The sequence below is a fragment of the Anomaloglossus baeobatrachus genome, chromosome 4 (assembly GCF_048569485.1).
Source record: "Anomaloglossus baeobatrachus isolate aAnoBae1 chromosome 4, aAnoBae1.hap1, whole genome shotgun sequence".
NCBI lineage: Eukaryota > Metazoa > Chordata > Amphibia > Anura > Aromobatidae > Anomaloglossus > Anomaloglossus baeobatrachus.
This window is the reverse complement of record NC_134356.1, coordinates 636,572,454-636,592,917: the sequence shown is the minus strand read 5'-3', so window position 1 is coordinate 636,592,917 and position 20,464 is coordinate 636,572,454. Positions and strand designations below refer to the sequence as shown.

Genomic DNA, 20,464 nt, shown 5'->3' with positions numbered 1-20,464 from the left:
GACAGGGCACACCTGTGAAGTGAAAACCATTTCCGGTGACTACCTCTTGAAGCTCATCAAGAGAATGCCAAGAGTGTGCAAAGCAGTAATCAAAGCAAAAGGTGGCTACTTTGAAGAACCTAGAATATAAGACATATTTTCAGTTGTTTAAAACTTTTTTGTTAAGTATTTCATTCCACATGTGTTAATTCATAGTTTTGATGCCTTCAATGTGAACCTACAATTTTCAGAGTCATGAAAATAAAGAAAACTCTTTGAATGAGAAGATGTGTCCAAACGTTTGGTCTGTACTGTAGGTACAGCAGCCTCAGTGTCTCCTACGTGTAGAACACAACAGTCTTGATGTCCCCTATATGATGTATAGAACAATCTTGATGTCCCCTATGTAATACATACAGACGTCTGGGTGTCTTCTATGTGACATATATACAGTAGTCTCAGGGTCTCCTACGTGACGTCTACTTCAGATTTCCCACTCCTTAACTTCTATAAATGTAATGTGAGCAATGATGAATTTCCCACTGTGAGGAGACAGACATGTAGTGTAATATACTGTACACCTTGTTCAGAAGTCACTGCAGATAGCCGTACTTTTCAAACTTTATCACAAAGAGTCGACTGATCTCCAGACCGACCAATGCAAATCTGGAAAAGAAGTTGCAAGAAGTATCATCAATACCGCCTGACATCACACACCTCACCAAAGAGAAGCGGCTCCAGCCATCACATTAGGGGTGAGCTAATTGTTTGTCCAAACATAGCAGGATAAATTTCAAGTTAGGCTACTTTCACACATCCGGCTGTAGCAGTGCGGCACAATCCGGCGCTCTGCTGAAAAAAACGAAACCGTTTTTGTTGCCGCCAGTTTTGTTTTTCCCAGCATTGACTTGCGTTGGTGCCGCATGGGCTTGTGTTCCGTCTGGTTTTTGCCGCATGCGGCAGATTTAGCCGATGCGGCGGCTGGATGGAACACTCTCTGGCACGTTTTTTGCTCTTTCAATGCATGCCTATGGACGCCGGATGCGGCGCGATGCGGCAAAAAACGCATCCGGCCGCCGCATGCGGTTTCTTACACTGCGCATGCTCAGTAGCGTGCCGCAACCGGAAAAAAACGGACGGGCCGCATGTAAAAACTTATGCAAAGGATGCGTTTTTTTCACCACATCCGTTGCATAGGTTTCACAGCCGGATTGAGCCGCAGTGCTGAAACCGGATGTGTAAAAGTAGCCTTAAAGGGGTTATCCGGCTTCTTTTGACTTTTTTTTTTTTTTATTACCCTATTGGGCTACATTGGGGCAGGTAAGTAGATAGAGAGCACTTACCTGCCCTGCTGTCATCCCCTCTCCCCTAGAGTGGTCATGTGACCGCTCCTGCCGCGATTTTGCTGCTTCCGGTCATTTCATGTCAACATGGGCAGGACCTTGTTGACATGCAAATCTGGAACAGCATGTCGCCTCCCTGCTGGGCGGCTACAGTGCGATGAGCCCCGCCCCCTTCCCTACACCCTCCCACACATTCCCCCGCACCCTGTACTCTGCCCACAACCTCCCCCTGCACTGCTGTGGGGTCCGTGACCTGGGGGAGGGGCCTGGCGGCGGCTGCAGCGGTGTCAGCGCCAGCATCGGGCCCCTGCTCAGGATCGCACATTCAAATGTACCGGCATCACAGATCACAGATGCCGGTATATTTGAAAGCTGTGCTCTCTTCAGCACAGCGGTGACGTCACTACTGTGCTGATATGTCCAGAGCACAGACAGCGTGCGAACGTGCAGGAGCGGCGGGGACCGAGGACGGGTGAGTATGTACTCCCTACATGTGTTCCCTATGGGGGTAGGGGGGTCGGTACAGAGCGCCGTGTGTGCGTGCGGTGCAGAACCATGTGTGCGTGCGGTGCAGAGCCATGTGTGTGTGTGTGGTGCAGAGCCATATGTGTGTGTGTGCGGGGCAGAGCCCTGTGTGTGTGCGGTGCAGAGCCCTGTGTGTGTGCGGTGCAGAGCCCTGTGTGTGTGCGGTGCAGAACCCTGTGTGCGTGTGCGGTGCAGAGCCCGGTGTGCGTGTGCGGTGCAGAGCCCGGTGTGCGTGTGCGGTGCAGAGCCCAATGTGCGTGTGCGGTGCAGAGCCCAATGTGCGTGTGCGGTGCAGAGCCCAATGTGCGTGTGCGGTGCAGAGCCCAATGTGCGTGTGCGGTGCAGAGCCCAATGTGCGTGTGCGGTGCAGAGCCCAATGTGCGTGTGCGGTGCAGAGCCCAATGTGCGTGTGCGGTGCAGAGCCCAATGTGCGTGTGCGGTGCAGAGCCCGATGTGGTATGGTGTGCAGAGCCCTATGTGCGTGTGCGGTGCAGAGCCCGATGTGGTGTGCGGTGCAGAGCCCTATGTGCGTGTGCGGTGCAGAGCCCGATGTGGTATGGTGTGCAGAGCCCGATGTGGTGTGGGGTGCAGAGTCCGATGTGTGTGTGGGGGTGCAGAGCCCGATGTGGTATGGTGTGCAGAGCCCGATGTGGTATGGTGTGCAGAGCCCGATGTGGTGTGCGGGGCAGAGCCCTGTGTGTGTGCGGTGCAGAACCCTGTGTGTGTGTGCGGTGCAGAGCCCGGTGTGCATGTGCGGTGCAGAGCCCGATGTGCGTGTGCGGTGCAGAGCCCGATGTGCGTGTGCGGTGCAGAGCCCAATGTGCGTGTGCGGTGCAGAGCCCAATGTGCGTGTGCGGTGCAGAGCCCAATGTGCGTGTGCGGTGCAGAGCCCAATGTGCGTGTGCGGTGCAGAGCCCAATGTGCGTGTGCGGTGCAGAGCCCAATGTGCGTGTGCGGTGCAGAGTCTGATGTGGTATGGTGTGCAGAGCCCTATGTGCGTGTGCGGTGCAGAGCCCGATGTGGTATGGTGTGCAGAGCCCTATGTGCGTGTGCGGTGCAGAGCCCGATGTGGTATGGTGTGCAGAGCCCGATGTGGTATGGTGTGCAGAGCCCGATGTGGTGTGGGGTGCAGAGCCCAATGTGCGTGTGCGGTGCAGAGCCCTATGTGCGTGTGCGGTGCAGAGTCCGATGTGGTATGGTGTGCAGAGCCCTATGTGCGTGTGCGGTGCAGAGCCCAATGTGCGTGTGCGGTGCAGAGCCCAATGTGCGTGTGCGGTGCAGAGCCCAATGTGCGTGTGCGGTGCAGAGCCCAATGTGCGTGTGCGGTGCAGAGCCCAATGTGCGTGTGTGGTGCAGAGCCCAATGTGCGTGTGTGGTGCAGAGCCCAATGTGCGTGTGCGGTGCAGAGCCCAATGTGCGTGTGCGGTGCAGAGCCCGATGTGGTATGGTGTGCAGAGCCCTATGTGCGTGTGCGGTGCAGAGCCCGATGTGGTGTGCGGTGCAGAGCCCAATGTGCGTGTGCGGTGCAGAGCCCAATGTGCGTGTGCGGTGCAGAGCCCAATGTGCGTGTGCGGTGCAGAGCCCAATGTGCGTGTGCGGTGCAGAGCCCAATGTGCGTGTGCGGTGCAGAGCCCAATGTGCGTGTGCGGTGCAGAGTCTGATGTGGTATGGTGTGCAGAGCCCTATGTGCGTGTGCGGTGCAGAGCCCGATGTGGTATGGTGTGCAGAGCCCTATGTGCGTGTGCGGTGCAGAGCCCGATGTGGTATGGTGTGCAGAGCCCGATGTGGTATGGTGTGCAGAGCCCGATGTGGTGTGGGGTGCAGAGCCCAATGTGCGTGTGCGGTGCAGAGCCCTATGTGCGTGTGCGGTGCAGAGTCCGATGTGGTATGGTGTGCAGAGCCCTATGTGCGTGTGCGGTGCAGAGCCCAATGTGCGTGTGCGGTGCAGAGCCCAATGTGCGTGTGCGGTGCAGAGCCCAATGTGCGTGTGCGGTGCAGAGCCCAATGTGCGTGTGCGGTGCAGAGCCCAATGTGCGTGTGCGGTGCAGAGCCCAATGTGCGTGTGCGGTGCAGAGCCCAATGTGCGTGTGCGGTGCAGAGCCCAATGTGCGTGTGCGGTGCAGAGCCCGATGTGGTATGGTGTGCAGAGCCCTATGTGCGTGTGCGGTGCAGAGCCCGATGTGGTGTGCGGTGCAGAGCCCTATGTGCGTGTGCGGTGCAGAGCCCGATGTGGTATGGTGTGCAGAGCCCGATGTGGTGTGGGGTGCAGAGTCCGATGTGTGTGTGGGGGTGCAGAGCCCGATGTGGTATGGTGTGCAGAGCCCGATGTGGTATGGTGTGCAGAGCCCGATGTGGTGTGCGGGGCAGAGCCCTGTGTGTGTGCGGTGCAGAACCCTGTGTGTGTGTGCGGTGCAGAGCCCGGTGTGCATGTGCGGTGCAGAGCCCGATGTGCGTGTGCGGTGCAGAGCCCGATGTGCGTGTGCGGTGCAGAGCCCGATGTGCGTGTGCGGTGCAGAGCCCAATGTGCGTGTGCGGTGCAGAGCCCAATGTGCGTGTGCGGTGCAGAGCCCAATGTGCGTGTGCGGTGCAGAGCCCAATGTGCGTGTGCGGTGCAGAGCCCAATGTGCGTGTGCGGTGCAGAGCCCAATGTGCGTGTGCGGTGCAGAGCCCAATGTGCGTGTGCGGTGCAGAGTCTGATGTGGTATGGTGTGCAGAGCCCTATGTGCGTGTGCGGTGCAGAGCCCGATGTGGTATGGTGTGCAGAGCCCTATGTGCGTGTGCGGTGCAGAGCCCGATGTGGTATGGTGTGCAGAGCCCGATGTGGTATGGGGTGCAGAGCCCAATGTGCGTGTGCGGTGCAGAGCCCTATGTGCGTGTGCGGTGCAGAGTCCGATGTGGTATGGTGTGCAGAGCCCTATGTGCGTGTGCGGTGCAGAGCCCGATGTGGTATGGTGTGCAGAGCCCTCTGTGCGTGTGTGGTGCAGAGCCCGATGTGGTATGGTGTGCAGAGCCCGATGTGGTGTGGGGTGCAGAGTCCGATGTGTGTGTGGGGGTGCAGAGCCCGATGTGGTATGGTGTGCAGAGCCCGATGTGGTATGGTGTGCAGAGCCCGATGTGGTGTGGGGTGCAGAGTCCGATGTGTGTGTGGGGGTGCAGAGCCCGATGTTGGGCTGTTATTTCCAATGCTGTAGTGATAACAGGTCAGTGCTGGGGCAGAATACTGACATGGAATGTGTGTGCAGGGGGCGGGCAGGGGTGAGGCTGGACACTGGGGAGGGGTTGGACACTGAAGCTGGGCGGTGCCAGCTCTGACTGAGGTTTTGCACAGGAAGTGGTCAGTTTGCTGGAGCTGAAGGTAAACAAAGAGCTGCAGAGAATAAAGGGTGAATTCAAGAGGAATAAAAGTTAGTAAACAAAAAATAACAATGTAGGGTGATTTATATGACAATACAGCACAGATTAGCTTAACAAAAATTTTTCAGTTTATGTCGGACAACTCCTTTAAAATAATTTTATATGGCCCCCGAAGGAGGCTATAAATATCCAAATGGCCCCTGGTAGAAAAAAAGGTTCCCCACACTTGGTCTAGGTCAATTACTGTGCAGGGAACTGCAACATTCCCCTTTACTTTGAGTGGAGCCATGTATTTTTTTGAACAGCAGCGCCACTTTGCAAAAGACAAGAATGGAGGGGGTCACAGATGTCAGACCCCCAATATCCCATATATCCTAGCTCAAAGCCACATCTTTGGGTGATTTTCCAAATTTTAAGTTTAATAAAAGAAACAACTAAAACATGAAAGACTGAGGACATTTCATTTTATTTGAGACTGTCCAATGTAAATGAGTAGACCAGAATGAAATGAATCAATGACCATTGACAGTAATCATTTATGCTGAGGCATAATGCAAGTACATCAGTCTGATTATGGAATAATGTAGCTTTGCAGGGTGCAGTGAGCCGTAGGTTGTTACAAGGTGACCTGCACTCTTCAGAAGGACGCAGTATCCTTTTGATGGGAATTCTGGGTCATGAACTGAGTGGTGGCCACGGGTTTCTTTAAGCTGAAGCGCGATGCGAATTCATCAGGGTCAAAGTTACCTGAAACAGAGAAGATTAATATTGTTATCGCGGCCTGATGAAATGTGTTGTCTCATACAGCTGAATGTCACTGAAGGGGGATCACTCCTCGTGACCCCACTCTGAGCTCTGCGAGGGCAGCTGTTCTGGTGGACTCGACCGTGACCAGGAATTACAGTCACAGCTAATATGGTACCAAAACTTTTTTTCTGTTAACCTTTAAAAGGGATAGCGTCAGGTCATTTTTAGTCATGCTACTAAACGGTATTCCAGAATAGTAGAACAAGTGCGCTCATTAAGATGCAGACCACCAAGTCCTCCACATGGTAATGAGTCTGGAAGACACAAGCCCAACCTTTTAGTTTCTAACCCGCTCTGCCGCCAACGTCTCTACATGATGCATTGGCAACTCTAGTGCAAGCGAGGGTATACATAGCGCCTCATGAAAAACCCCACACTCTGTTAGGCTATGTGCGCATGCTGCATTTTTTTGACGCTGCGTTTTTGGCTGCTAAAAACGCAAAAAACGCACCCGAGGCAAAAACGCACAAAAAAAAGCACCGTAAAAAAGAATGCATTTTAACCGCATTTTGCTGCGTTTTCCCAATGCATTGCATGGGGGGAAACCGCAGAAAAATGCAGGAAAAAAATTGACATGTCCATTTTTTTTTAAGCTCAAAAACGCAGCTGAAAAAACAAGTGGTGTGCGGACAGCAAAAATGAAAACTCATAGACTTTGCTGGGAAAGCAAAGTCATGCAGTTTTGAGCCCAAAAACGCACCCGAAAAATTGTGTGTGTGTGCGCGTGTGTGACAATCTTGCCAATACCAGGGCATGACACATTATGTTAGGGGGAAAAAGGATTGGACAGTTGAGACGTCTGGCAGATTGGCAGATGTTCACTCCACTCTTCCCATAAAGAACACAGAAACACTCACCCGAGTTGAGTGTATGAAGGAGTCAAGACAGATGGCAGTCAGCAGATCAAGTGCACGCCGATAACTTCTGAGGTGTATGGGCAGCTTTTTGTGGAATTTTCTTTTAAATAGGTGGTTTCTACATCCAAGATGGGGTGACGTAGCGCTATTTTGGGTTGCACTATTATCCATTTTAAGTGTAGCACATGAGTAGAAAAGGGTTAATAATGTTACCTCCGATGGAAGAGACATTAGTGTGATGGGGATAGTACACTTTTCTTTTTGCCATCCCTGCATTTTTCAAGAAATTCAATTAATATTATGGCAGGAGCACAAGAGATTAATGGGTCGGCACACCGGTGGGCGTTATTAAAGCCTGGAATGTTTTGTCCCTTCAAGACCCTCCAATTGTCCTGAACTTAACTGCTCCATCACCTCTTTATTACTGAACCAATGAGCAAAAACTTTCTTTGGAATGTGGATGAAAAAAATACACCCAAAATTCCATTTCTGTTTAGTACTTTGTTGATGAACAATGGAATTCTGGTGTTCCCCTATTTCTATCCCAAGAAACATTTCGAGCTCCCTATCTACCTATACATTTACACCATCTCTTCTGACCAGTGTCATACACTAGTAACCCAGACTATTGGATATCAGAAAAATATAGGCAGTATCCATATATGAACTGTGGGTACTATGAGTAGAGTAAACAAAAACGTTTTCAAGTGGATCGATTTAGTTATTGAGGAGATAACATACCTCGATGTTTCTCCTCAGAGGATGGGAGAGAAGGAAAGGAACCTGGAGGCTGCAGGTACAGACGGAATTCATATCTGTGGTATCCAGTGTTCTCAGGGGGAGTGGGGCCTTTGTAGGCTGTGAAAAAATAGTGGGTTTATGAATAAATTCTGTACAAGCATCAAAGTTAAATTAAATTTAACTAAAGTCATGTAATATGTGATGATTGACATACTCCCCGCCTACGCACACATTCCCAAATTGAAGGGGCTTCTTGTCATAAAGCAGGAGCCCTCAACCATGGCTCAGGATTCACATGTGGCTCGTGGGCCTGTGATGTGTGGCTCACGGCTGTCTTCCAGCTTGGTGGATTAGCATCAGGCCTTGGAAATAGCTATGAAGAGAAGGTCTCCAGATGGTGACTTTTGGGAGTTGCCCCAGATAGAAAAGCAGATCTGAAAGAGGTAGCGTAAGAACCACTGGCTCTTCGTGTCATGCCTCGGTGTGATTTCTGTGGAAAAATTTTGGCTGTCCTTATACTAGTTATGGGGGCTTTGGTTGTCACTACTGTGAGGGGCAGGAGCTGACTGCGACTCGTAACCTTTTCTCAGAGCTAAATGCAGGTTACGACCCTTTCTCAGAGCTAAATGTAGCTCACAACCCTCTCTCAGAGCTAAATGTGGCTCACGACCCTCTCTCAGGGCTAAATGTGGCTCGTGACCCTCTCTCAGAGCTAAATGTGGCTCGCAATCCTCTTTCATAGCTAAATGTGGCTCGCGTCCCTCTCTCAGGGCTAAATGTGGCTTGTGGCCCTCTCTCAGAGCTAAATGTGGCTCGCAATCCTCTTTCATAGCTAAATGTGGCTCGCGTCCCTCTCTCAGAGCTGAATGTGGCTCGCATCCCTCTCTCAGGGCTAAATGTGGCTTGTGACCCTCTCTCAGAGCCAAATGTGGCTCGCGACCCTCTCTCAGAGCTAAATGTGGCTCGTAACACTCTCTCCGAGCTAAATGTGGCTCGCAATCCTTTCATAGCTAAATGTGCCTTGCAACCCTCTGTCAAAGCTAAATGTGGCTCGCAATCTTCTTTCAGGGCTAAATGTGGCTCGCAACCTTCTTTCATAGCTAAATGTGGCTCGTGACCCTCACAGAGCTAAATGTGGCTTGCAACCCTCTCTCAGAGCAAAATGTGTCTCTCAAGGTTAGAAACGCTGGGGACGTCTGGCATAAAGAATCCCAAATCCCAAAATATCAAATCTGGACAAAAGTTATTTGTCATATTCTATGTACTATATATTTTTCCATATACATAGACTTTCTGAGTTCAGTTCTCTCTCCCCATTAATAGCACTGTATGATTTAATTGTACTGGGAATGATTGTGCACTCTTGCTCATCTTAAAGGCTTTGGGAACCTTTGCAAATACATTTTTATTATTATTCATTTGCTTCTTAAATGCAAAATTAGGAATTTTCTCAACAGTCTTTTTATTAAAATATTTCACTATTTTGATACTGCATCTGTAAATCCTTTATCTAGAAGAGTGCTCTGCAAAAGTGTTACAAATCTGTCCCACAGGGTTTGGCTCATAACTTGCCTGGTGTCATGATTGCATCAGAAACTGTTCACACAAAAAATTAACACGCCACACTGTGGTTTCTCTGGTGCTTCAGAATTACACAGGCTTGGTGGTCGACCAGCTGTGTATTCATTTGTGGTCAGGCTAGCAGGAGTTCAATTCTACTGACCTGCTGCTTATCTCTGGGATAACATGTTGTAGGAAGACTTATAATAGCTACTCCCCGCTGTTTTAAGATGAAGGAATCTGTCTTCCCATGCTGACTATAGCTTTTGCTACATCGGTCCGTGTGCTGTTGTATCCCAGTACTGCTGGTGATTGTAGTGCTTTATGTGTGGAGTTCTTTTGTCATCTCGTTGTTTCCTCTCTGTTCTTATTTTTCTCCTTATCACTTGTTGTCTAATACCTATGTGTGAGGATGCTGAGTGAAGAAGTTTAGGTTTCCCCTGTTTGTCCAGATCTGTGGGTTCTACCACTCCTGCCCTGGCCCTCCCCTAGGGTGAAGGAGTGGGGGGGCATTATATCTGGGCAGGACTAGGAAGGCGGCCCAGACATAGTCACCATAAGACGTATCTCTGGGATCAGGGACAGGTAGGGCCTCCTAGCCTGAGGGCCCGTTTAGGAGCCCTGGTCCCCTGTGCTCCTACCACACCCCGTGACAATCAATAAAAGCTCCAGCTCCTGATGACTCTTTCTGCTCCCCTTCCCTTCTTTTAGTGTTGGAGATAACAGCAAAGAGGGAGTGGTACGCAGACCCCAAAGAAAAGAAGACAGATAAGGAAAGCACAACAATTATATCTGTCTGTATACATTGAAAATTCACATTCTCATACTATTTTGAAAACGGATTATGCTTGGGAACACCCCTAAAATGTCCAAACGTGCTCTACTCTAATTATAGTTTGCATTTTAAGACTCCTCCTTAGGTCTTCCCTTCCTTCGAGCCCTCAATGTATAAATCTTGCATAAGAAACACACAGATAAGGTGCCTAATTGATCACTGATCCAACAGAAGCTACGAAATCAAGTGTTTTATACCATACTAGAAGGTGGCCCGATTCTACGCATCGGGTATTCTAGAATTTACGTATTGTGTAGTTCATGTATGATTTTTGTTATATATTATATATATATATATATATATATATATATATATATATATATATATATATATATATAGATGTTGTTGTGTGTAGTTACCAAGTGTTTGTGTAGGGCGCTGTACATGATCTGGGTGTTGTCTGGGTGTGGCAGGGGGTGAGAGCGGTGTTGTTTGTGTGTTGCGTTGTGTGTGTTGCGTTGTTTGTGGAGCGCTGTGTGTCTGTAGCATTGTGTGTGTGTTGCGTGGTTTGTGTGTGTTTTGGGGGGAGGTATGTTTTGTGCAGTGTGTGTGTTGCGCGGTATGTGCGTATATTTATGTATGCCGCGGTGTTTGTGTGTTGGGTGTTGTGTGTGTGCAGCGTTGTCTGTGTGTGTGGGTGTCTGTGTAGGGCGGTGTTTGTGTTTCCCAGTGTGTGTGTGTTGTGCAGTGCACGTGTGTGTGTGTGTTGGGGGGAGGTGTGCACTTCCCATCGTGCTCAATCCCCCAAGCTGCGCACCCCCCATCGTGCTCCATCCCCTAAGCTGCGCACCCCCCATCGTGCTCCATCCCCTAAGCTGCGCACCCCCCATCGTGCTGCATCCCCCATGCTGCGCACCCCCCATCGTACTCCATCTCCCATGCTGCGCACTCCCTATCGTGCTCCATCCGCCATGCTGCGCACTCCCAAACGTGCTCCATCCGCCATGCTGCGCACTCCCAAACGTGCTCCATCTCCCATGCTGCGCACTCCCCATCGTGCTCCATCCGCCATGCTGCGCACTCCCAAACGTGCTCCATCCGCCATGCTGCACACTCCCAAACGTGCTCCATCCGCCATGCTGCGGACTCCCAAACGTGCTCCATCCGCCATGCTGCGCACTCCCAAACGTGCTCCATCCGCCATGCTGCGCACTCCCAAACGTGCTCGATCCGCCATGCTGCGCACTCCCAAACGTGCTCCATCCGCCATGCTGCGCACTCCCAAACGTGCTCCATCTCCCATGCTGCGCACTCCCAAACGTGGTCCATCCGCCATGCTGCGCACTCCCAAACGTGGTCCATCCGCCATGCTGCGCACTCCCAAACGTGGTCCATCTGCCATGCTGCGCACTCCCAAACGTGGTCCATCCGCCATGCTGCGCACTCCCAAACGTGCTCCATCCGCCATGCTGCAGACTCCAAAACGTGCTCCATCCCCCATGCTGGCCGCAGCATCAGCCTCTGTGCCCGCAGCATCAGCCTCTGTGCCCGCAGCATCAGCCTCTGTGCCCGCAGAATCAGCCTCTCTGCCCGCAGCATCAGCCTTTTCTGTCCCCAGCATCAGTCTCTCTCCTCCCAGCCTAAGCCTCCCCCAACATCAGCCTCTCTTCTCTCAGCCTCCACCCTCCCAGCCTTCCCCAGGATCAGCCTCTCTCCTCCCAGCCTCCTCCAGCACGCCGTGCTCCTCTGCCGACACTCACAGATCCGATCGTATACACTCACACACACTCACACCCACCCGATCGCATACACTCACACCCACTCGATCGCATACACTCACACCCACCCGATCGCATACACTGACGCACACACACATTGACGATATTACACATACGCGCTCATACTCACAACATCCGGAGATACCACATGCTTCTGGCCATGTGATCCTCCGGCAGGTCCTGAAAGCTCACAGCACAGTATCGCGGCCGAGAAGCAAGTGATATCCCAGGATGTTGTGAGTGTGTGGATGTGATGTGTGTGTGTGTGAGGTGAGTGTGATGTGTGTGTGTGTGTGAGTGTGTACTCACCTGGGGCTCCGTGTCAGTTGGGGGAATGCGTGCGGGGGGCGGGGCCAGAGCGAGCGTGCATTGCGTGAGGGGGGCGGGGCCTGCAGAGAGCCGGGGCGAGAGACCAATCCGTGAGGGGGGGCGGGGCCATGGCGAACCCAGCGGCCAATCAGCTTTGTGTCACCGTAAGGACATGTCACCGTGACACAATTTTGGAGCATGACAGACAGACAGACAGACAGAATAAGGCAATTATATATATAGATTATGTAGTAAAGATGTCAGTTTAAGGCCCCCTTCACACGTCAGTGATTCTGGTACGTTTGTGCTTTTTTTTGTACGTACCAGAATCACTGACATACGCAGACCCATTATAATCAATGGGTCTGCTCACACATCAGTGATTTTTCACTGAACGTGTCTCCGTGGAGCGTACACGCGTGTCCGTGATTCTGCACGGAGACAAGTCCATTTTTTTTCTGGCATCCAGATGACCCACGGACCACACTATGGTGTGATCCGTGTGTGATCCGTGAAACACGTACCAGAAAAACACTGACATATTAAATAATAAACATTATTCAACTCGCCTTTCCAGGTATCTCTGCAGCTCCTGTCCGGCTCATGAATATTCAAAGCCGGAACAGACGACCTGGAAGTAGCTGCAGAGAGCGGTGGGCGGACGCTGCAGAGCAGAGGAGTTCAGCACCATGGACAGCAGGAGCGAAGGCAGGTGAGTAATGTCCATTTGCAATCATTGATCACGGATTGCACATGGACAACCCACGTGTGCCGTGAATCATGGAACACGGAGGGACATGTGCGTGTTTTATACGTCAGTGAAGAACGTCATTGTTTTTCACGGACGTGTGAAAGGGGCCTAAGGAAAACATAAAATACTATGAAATCAGAAAATAAAGTGAATTCTTCAATACGTGAATCCTAGATTAAGCCTACGTGCCTCACAGATCACCCGTCCACATTTTGCTTGCACTCGTTTGGATTTCTTTTTCTGCATTCCAATCTCATCCAAATGTTTGGTTTTTTTCTGGATCCAAATTTACCTGTTATTACTCTTCCCTTGAGACTTTTTCCAGACAGAAGAGCCGTTCCCTATATAAAAAAAGACAACACGAAGAAATTAATAAATTGGGTTGATGTTGAGGGTCCAAGAACCAAACCGAAGACTGATAAATGTTTATTTTACTGTATCCATCATACAGAGCTACAGTGAATATAAAAAATCTACACACCCCTGTTAAAAATGACAGGTTTTTGTTATGTAAAAAAAACAAAACAAAAAACATACTACAAGACTAATTCCAGAACTTATTTGCACCTTTAAAAATCACCCATAATTTGTACAATTCAATTAAAAACAAATTGAATATTTTGGGGAGGAAAAATAAAAACAAAAAATAACTAACATAATGCTGTTGCATAAATATGCACGCCCCTAAACTAATATTTTGTTGAAATACCCGTAAAATTTGTGAGAACATTCAGAGTTTTTGGTTCTGAGTCTATCACCATGGCACATGTAGAATTGGCAATTTCAGCCAACTCTTCCTTGCAGTAGCTCCAAATCCAACAAGGGGGCATATACCGTATGTACATGGCCCTCTCCAGGTCGCGCACAGATTTTTTTTTTTTTTTTTTTTTTATTGGATTCATGTCTATGCTCTGTCAGGGACCAGGTATTTTGGTGCCCTCTGCAGACAAAACCGATGGTGCCCCCCATTCCCTGAGGAAACCTAAACCCTCACTCCCCCAAGTTAATGAATAGTTCAGAGACCAAACTAAAAAGGACCCCTAATGCACCCCTATCCCCCTCTTTATACTTGCTGGTATTTTTTGGTGAAAATAGTAACAAAAGTGATGAGGGTAATCAAGGTTCATTTTCAAGGTTATACATAGAATCATTCATTGTTTAGGAACCATTTAAGTAATACAAGGGACCTATAGCGATATCCATTCCTGACATCCTACAATATAATGTCAGATCCACGGTTAGACATATGAAAATTAACGGGGGGAAGGGGGGGGCAATTGGTTTCAATTAACCTCTTCACCCCTGAGCCTGTTTTCAGCTTCCTGACCAGGCCACGTTTTACAATTCTGACCAGTATCACTTTATGAGGTTATAATTCTGAAACGCATAAACGGATCCCAGTGATTGAGACTTTTTTCATGACCATATCATCAGGCTTCATCCACCGAAGTTGACAGTTCCTTCAATTTCCCCTTCCGTTAGACCCTTTTTGCCTTGTTTCTTCCAGACCCATCTGCCCCCATCAGAGCCCAGTCTATTGACTTTAGTCTCATTGCTCTAAATCACCTGTTTCCAATCTTCTATTGTCCACATCTTTGCAAACTCGATCCGACACTTCTTATGACGATATTGAAGACTAGGCTTCTTCACCTTTTTTCGGGCCACCATTCCAGACTTATGTAACGTGCGTCGCACGGTGCTTGTATGGACGTCTGTGATCTCACTATTATAAAGTATACAAGTCGCCTCCACGGTCATGTTTCACCAGAACTGATAGACCTTTTGATGAGCTGGCGGATTCTGATGTTTTGCCTGGATGTCACCTCTTGACTTTTGAATGAATGGACGGACTTTATTACGTATTCTTCCAACTGTCAAGGCCTCACATGATGCAGTTTGGCAGTTTTCTTGGCCAAGAGACCGCTATTGATGAGCTGGATGAAGTGGTTTCTATTTTCTTGGGAAGTCTCCTTCATGACTGTTCTTTGATTGGAACTAGTGACCTTTCGCTTGGGAATCAACTTAATAATACGCTGAGCAATTAGGAAATATGAGAACAGCTTGTCATTTGTAGTATACAGTAAAAAAAAATATTTCAAAACACGAGGAGAAAAACTGTCACAATGCAGTGACATGACGAGAATCTGCATAAATAATTATATGGTAAATCGTTCCAAATCAAATTTATGTATGAGATAGCCAAGATGATTGTCTATAAAATAAAGGTCATCTCACGCTTAAAGCTGTAGTGGATGGTGAGATATGGAGCATGAAAGTCAAAAGTTCAAAACATTGTTACCCTTTTGCTCGTCACTGTATATTACTAGAAGGGGCCCAGGATGGGGAACATTATATGAGGATGGGGGACATATATTACTGGAAGGGGCCCAGGATGGGGGACATTATATGAGCATGGGAGACATACAGTCATATGAAAACGTTTGGGCACCCCTATTAATGTTAACCTTTTTTCTTTATAACAATTTGGGGTTTTGCAACAGCTATTTTGCTATGAGGTTTATTGTACTAACAGAAAATGTGCAATCCGCATTTAAACAAAATTTGACCGGTGCAAAAGTATGGGCACCCTTATCAATTTCTTGATTTGAAAACTCCTAACTACTTTTTACTGACTTACTAAAGCACTAAATTTGTTTTGTAACCTCATTGAGCTTTGAACTTCATAGGCAGGTGTATCCAATCATGAGAAAAGGTGTTTAAGGTGGCCACTTGCAAGTTGTTCTCCTATTGAATCTCCTATGAAGAGTGGCATCATGGGCTCCTCAAAACAACTCTCAAATGATCTGAAAACAAAGATTATTCAACATAGTTGTTCAGGGGAAGGATACAAAAAGTTGTCTCAGAGATTTAAACTGTCAGTTTCCACTGTGAGGAACATAGTAAGGAAATGGAAGAACACAGGTACAGTTCTTCTTAAGCCCAGAAGTGGCAGGCCAAGAAAAATATCAGAGAGGCAGAGAAGAAGAATGGTGAGAACAGTCAAGGACAATCCACAGACCACCTCCAAAGACCTGCAGCATCATCTTGCTGCAGATGCTGTCAATGTGCATCGGTCAACAATACAGCGCACGTTGCACAAGGAGAAGCTGTATGGGAGAGTGATGCGAAAGAAGCCGTTTCTGCAAGCACGCCACAAATAGAGTCGCCTGAGGTATGCAAAAGCACATTTGGACAAGCCAGTTACATTTTGGAAGAAGGTCCTGTGGACTGATGAAACAAAGATTGAGTTGTTTGGTCATACAAAAAGGCGTTATGCATGGAGGCAAAAAAACACGGCATTCCAAGAAAAGCCCTTGCTACCCACAGTAAAATTTGGTGGAGGTTCCATCATGCTTTGGGGCTGTGTGGCCAATGCCGGCACCGGGAATCTTGTTAAAGTTGAGGGTCGCATGGATTCAACTCAGTATCAGCACATTCTTGACAATAATGTGTAAGAATCAGTGACGAAGTTGAAGTTACGCAGGGGATGGATATTTCAGCAAGACAATGATCCAAAACACCGCTCCAAATCTACTCAGACATTCATGCAGAGGAACAATTACAATGTTCTGGAATGGCCATCCCAGTGCCCAGACCTGAATAGCATTGAAAATCTGTGGGATGATGTGAAGCGGCTGTCCATGCTCGGCGACCATCAAACTTAACTGAACTGGAATTGTTTTGTAAACAGGAATGGTCAAAAATACCTTCATCCAGGATCTCATTAAAAGCTACAGGAAGCGACTTGAGGCTGTTATTTTTGCAAAAGGAGGATCTACAAAATATTAATGTCACTTTTATGTTGAGGTGCCCATACTTTTGCACCGGTCAAATTTTGTTTAAATGCGGATTGCACATTTTCTGTTAGTACAATAAACCTCATTTCAATCCAGAAATATTACTCAGTCCATCAGTATTAGATATATGAAACTGAAATAGCAAAAACCCAAATTGTTATAAAGAAAAAAGGTTAACATTAATAGGGGTGCCCAAACTTTTCCATATGACTGTATATTACTGGAAGGGCCCCAATGTGGAGGGCATTATTCCAGGATGGGGAATGTATATTACTGGAAGGGGCCAGGATGGGGGGACATTATTACAGGACAGGGCCAGGCTTGAGAACACTGTTACACGAGAGGGCGAACACGCAAGTCTTCACAGGATCTGGAATGCTACAAGGGTCCATACATCTGATGAATATGCAGGTGAAGGCCCAGGATTAAATTATGCATCAGGACCTATCGGCCTCTAGTTACAGAGCTGCACTTACAGTTACTTTACATCTCCACTTGCTTGTTTCAGGGTTTCACCCTAGGCAATCACCTACCCGTCTTTCCCACCCTGTTCAAAATGGGCATCATATCAATGTCTAGAGATCTGCTTACCTTACGAAAGGTTAAATAACTGTATGCCAGATAACAGCTGCAGGCTTTGTGACTATTACAGAACAGTTTTTAACGTATAAGGAAAGACCCTGTAATTTCTTCCTCTGGGGTCATCAATACCCATTAACTTCACCGACACCCCATTGATTTTAATAGAAACTGTAAAGATTTTTTTGTAAATGTCCTCTAAAAGGAGAACATACAACAAGCATAGGTAAATGTTTCTCTGGTTCTTATATAGTAAAGCACATGGAATAGCATTGCTATAGTAATCGACCACAAGTCAAAGGAGGTTGTGGAAAAATAAAAAATTGAGAACATGCAAATTTATGTAGTAGTTTAGCATTGGATGAGCCCGATTGTAGACTAAAGGCCGCTTTACACGCTGCGAAATCGCTCAAGCGATCTCGTTGGGGTCACGGAATTTGTGACGCACATCCGGCCGCTTTAGTGATGTTGTTGCGTGTGACACCTATGAGTGATTTTGAATCGTCACAAAAACGGTCAAAATCGCTCATCGGTGACATGCCCCCCTATTTTCGAATTTCGCTGCTGCTCGGTGTACGAAGTAGTTCATCGCTCCTGCGGCAGCACACATCGCTATGTGTGACACCGCAGGAACGAGGAAGCTCTCCTTACCTGCAGCCGCCGGCAATGAGGAAGGAAGGAGGTGGGCGGCACGTTCCGGCCGCTCATCTCCGCCCCTCCGCTTCTGTTGGGCGGCGGTTCAGTGACACTGCTGTGACGCTGAATGAACCGCCCCCTTAGAAAGGAGGCGGTTCGCCGGTCACAGCGACGTCGCTGACCAGGTATGTGCGTGTGACGCTGCCGTAGTGATAATGTTCACTACGGCAGCGATCACACGATATCGAATGTACGATGGGGGCGGGTGCTATCACGCTCGACATCGCTAGCAATTGCTAGCGTTGTCGTAGCGTGTAAAGCGGCCTTTATGCAATTATCTGGTAATAAGGAACACTGCTAATCAAACTTTTCCATTGGTATTAGCAACTATCGCTGTATTGGCCACATGACGAGTTGTAACAAGGTAACTACAGCCTTCTGGATGAAAATAAACATGCTTTTCATAATTTGCTTTTGTGAATACTTAATAAATCTGGTGTGGAGAAACTAGAAGTGCACTGTACTTCACTAGGAGAGATCTGTTTTGCCTGCATTTCTTCAGTGATATCTGAATTTCTCGGTTTCCCTACAACTATGGAGGCTATTCAGCTAAGTACATCAATGCACTAGTAATGCTCATCCAATGATGGAATATTACATCAATTTTAAGTACTGTATGTCACAATTCCTCTGTGCAGAGCATTTTGCCTTTGGAGATGCTCTGCTGCACTTTCCTATGTTACTGAGATAGCAGTGTGTTTGATAGCACAGGATTCCATGTTGATGCTGATTTCTCAGGTGTTCCACCTTTCACGATTCCTCTGTGCAGAACATCTTGTCTTTGGAGATGCTCTGTTACACTTTCCTGTGTGCTGATTACTCAGGTGTCCCACCTTCCTGGTAATTGATCAGGCTTTTTTACTAAGCATGCTTGCCAAGGACATTGCCAGTTGTATTTCCTGGTTCTGCAGTTGTGCTGTTGGTTTGTGTCTTTGTTCTGATCTTTGTTCTCTGACCCTGGGATGATATTTGACTCCTCTCTGCCCTCTTCCCATTCCTGTTGTGACCTCCTGCCTGTTTGACCTCGGACCGTTACCTGACTAAGTCTCTGCTTTCTCCCTAAACGTATTACGTGCTCTCCTGGACTTCTGACCCTCGGATGTTTCCAAGAATATGCCTCTGTTTTCTCTTTGTGCTTATAAGTGTCCTCCTGGTAACAGACTCTGGCTTTCCTGACTATGCTCCTGCCCACACTCCCTGTAAGTAGTGGCTAGCATCACACTGTAGTTTTCGTTGTCATCACTTATATGTTTGGTACGCAATCTGAAGTCAGCATGCTGTAAGAGTTAACATGCAGTTAACAGCCAGTCAACTCTTATCTCAAAGTGTGTTTTTGTTTACATGCACTGTAAGTTTAAAGGCCCCGTCACACTAAGCAACATCGCTAGCAACATCGCTGCTAACGAACAACTTTTGTGACATTGCTAGCGATGTTGCTGTGTGTGACATCCAGCAACAACCTGGCCCCTGCTGTGAGGTCGCTGGTTGTTGCTGAATGTCCTGGGCCATTTTTTAGTTGTTGCTGTCCTGCTGTGAAGCACAGATCGCTGTGTGTGACAGCGAGACAGCAACAACTAAATGTGCAGGCAGCAGGAGCCGGCTTCTGCAGAGGCTGGTAACCAATGTAAACATCGGGTAACCAAGAAGCCCTGTCCTTGGTTACCCGATATTTACCTTTGATACCAGCCTCCCCCGCTCTCACTGCCTGTGCTGCCGGCTCCTGCTCTGTGCACATGTAGCTAGCTGCAGGACACATCGGGTTAATTAACCTGATGTGTGCTGTAACTAGGAGAGCAGGGAGCCAGCGCTCAGTGTGCGCTGCTCCCTGCTCTCTGCACGTGTAGCTCCGTGCAGTGGTAACCAAGGTAAATATCGGGTTGGTTACCGATATTTACCTTAGTTACCAAGCGCAGCATCTTCCATGCGGCGCTGGGGGCTGGTCACTGGTTGCTGGTGAGCTCACCAGCAACTCGTGTAGCCACGCTCCAGCGATCCCTGCCAGGTCAGGTTGCTGGTGGGATCGCTGGAGCGTCGCAGTGTGACAGCTCACCAGCAACCTCCTAGCAACTTACCAGCGATCCCTATCGTTGTTGGGATCGCTGGTAAGTTGCTTAGTGTGACGGTACCTTAAGCCTCCTAGCTTTATCATTAGTGGATCAGAGTGCCTCCTCTGTGATTAGCAGCTTTTGTCTAGGGAAATGTACACTGACAGCCTGGTGTGGGCGGGGGCAGCTCCAATATCTTTAACTGTGTCAGAACGACTGCAGCAAGTAATCTAAGTCAGTGTTCCTCCACTCCAGTCCTCAAGACCCACCAACAGTGCATGTTTTCAGGACTTCCTTAGTAATGCACAAGTAGTGGAATTATCACATACGCACGTGATAAAATTATCATCTATACAATACTACAGAAATTCTGAAAAAATGAACTGTTGGTGGGTCTTGAGGACTGGAGTTGAGGAACACTGATCTAAGTAATACATCATTAGATTCAGAATCTCTTTGTCTACATCATGCTGCTCTCAGATGAGGTAGCAAAAACCTGCTGACAGATTCCCTTTAAGCCCTGGAATAGCACTATTCCATGTGCTTTACGAACTGTGTAATGCGTCAT

At 48.3% G+C, this 20,464-nt stretch overlaps 1 protein-coding gene across 2 annotated transcripts in view; it reads right to left on the bottom strand.

The window, feature by feature from the left end:
* Positions 1 to 5,648: 5,648 nt before the first annotated feature.
* Positions 5,649 to 20,464, bottom strand: part of PEBP4 (phosphatidylethanolamine binding protein 4) — a 104,156-nt gene continuing 89,340 nt past the window's right edge. For both annotated transcript variants that reach the window (XM_075343042.1, XM_075343043.1), the window contains 3 exons: positions 13,072 to 13,120; positions 7,607 to 7,723; positions 5,649 to 5,948 (listed from right to left, as the gene is read on the bottom strand). In XM_075343042.1, the coding sequence (XP_075199157.1) occupies positions 5,839 to 5,948; positions 7,607 to 7,723; positions 13,072 to 13,120 (276 nt within the window). In that variant the 3' untranslated portion in view covers positions 5,649 to 5,838. The remainder of the gene's footprint in view (positions 5,949 to 7,606; positions 7,724 to 13,071; positions 13,121 to 20,464) is intronic.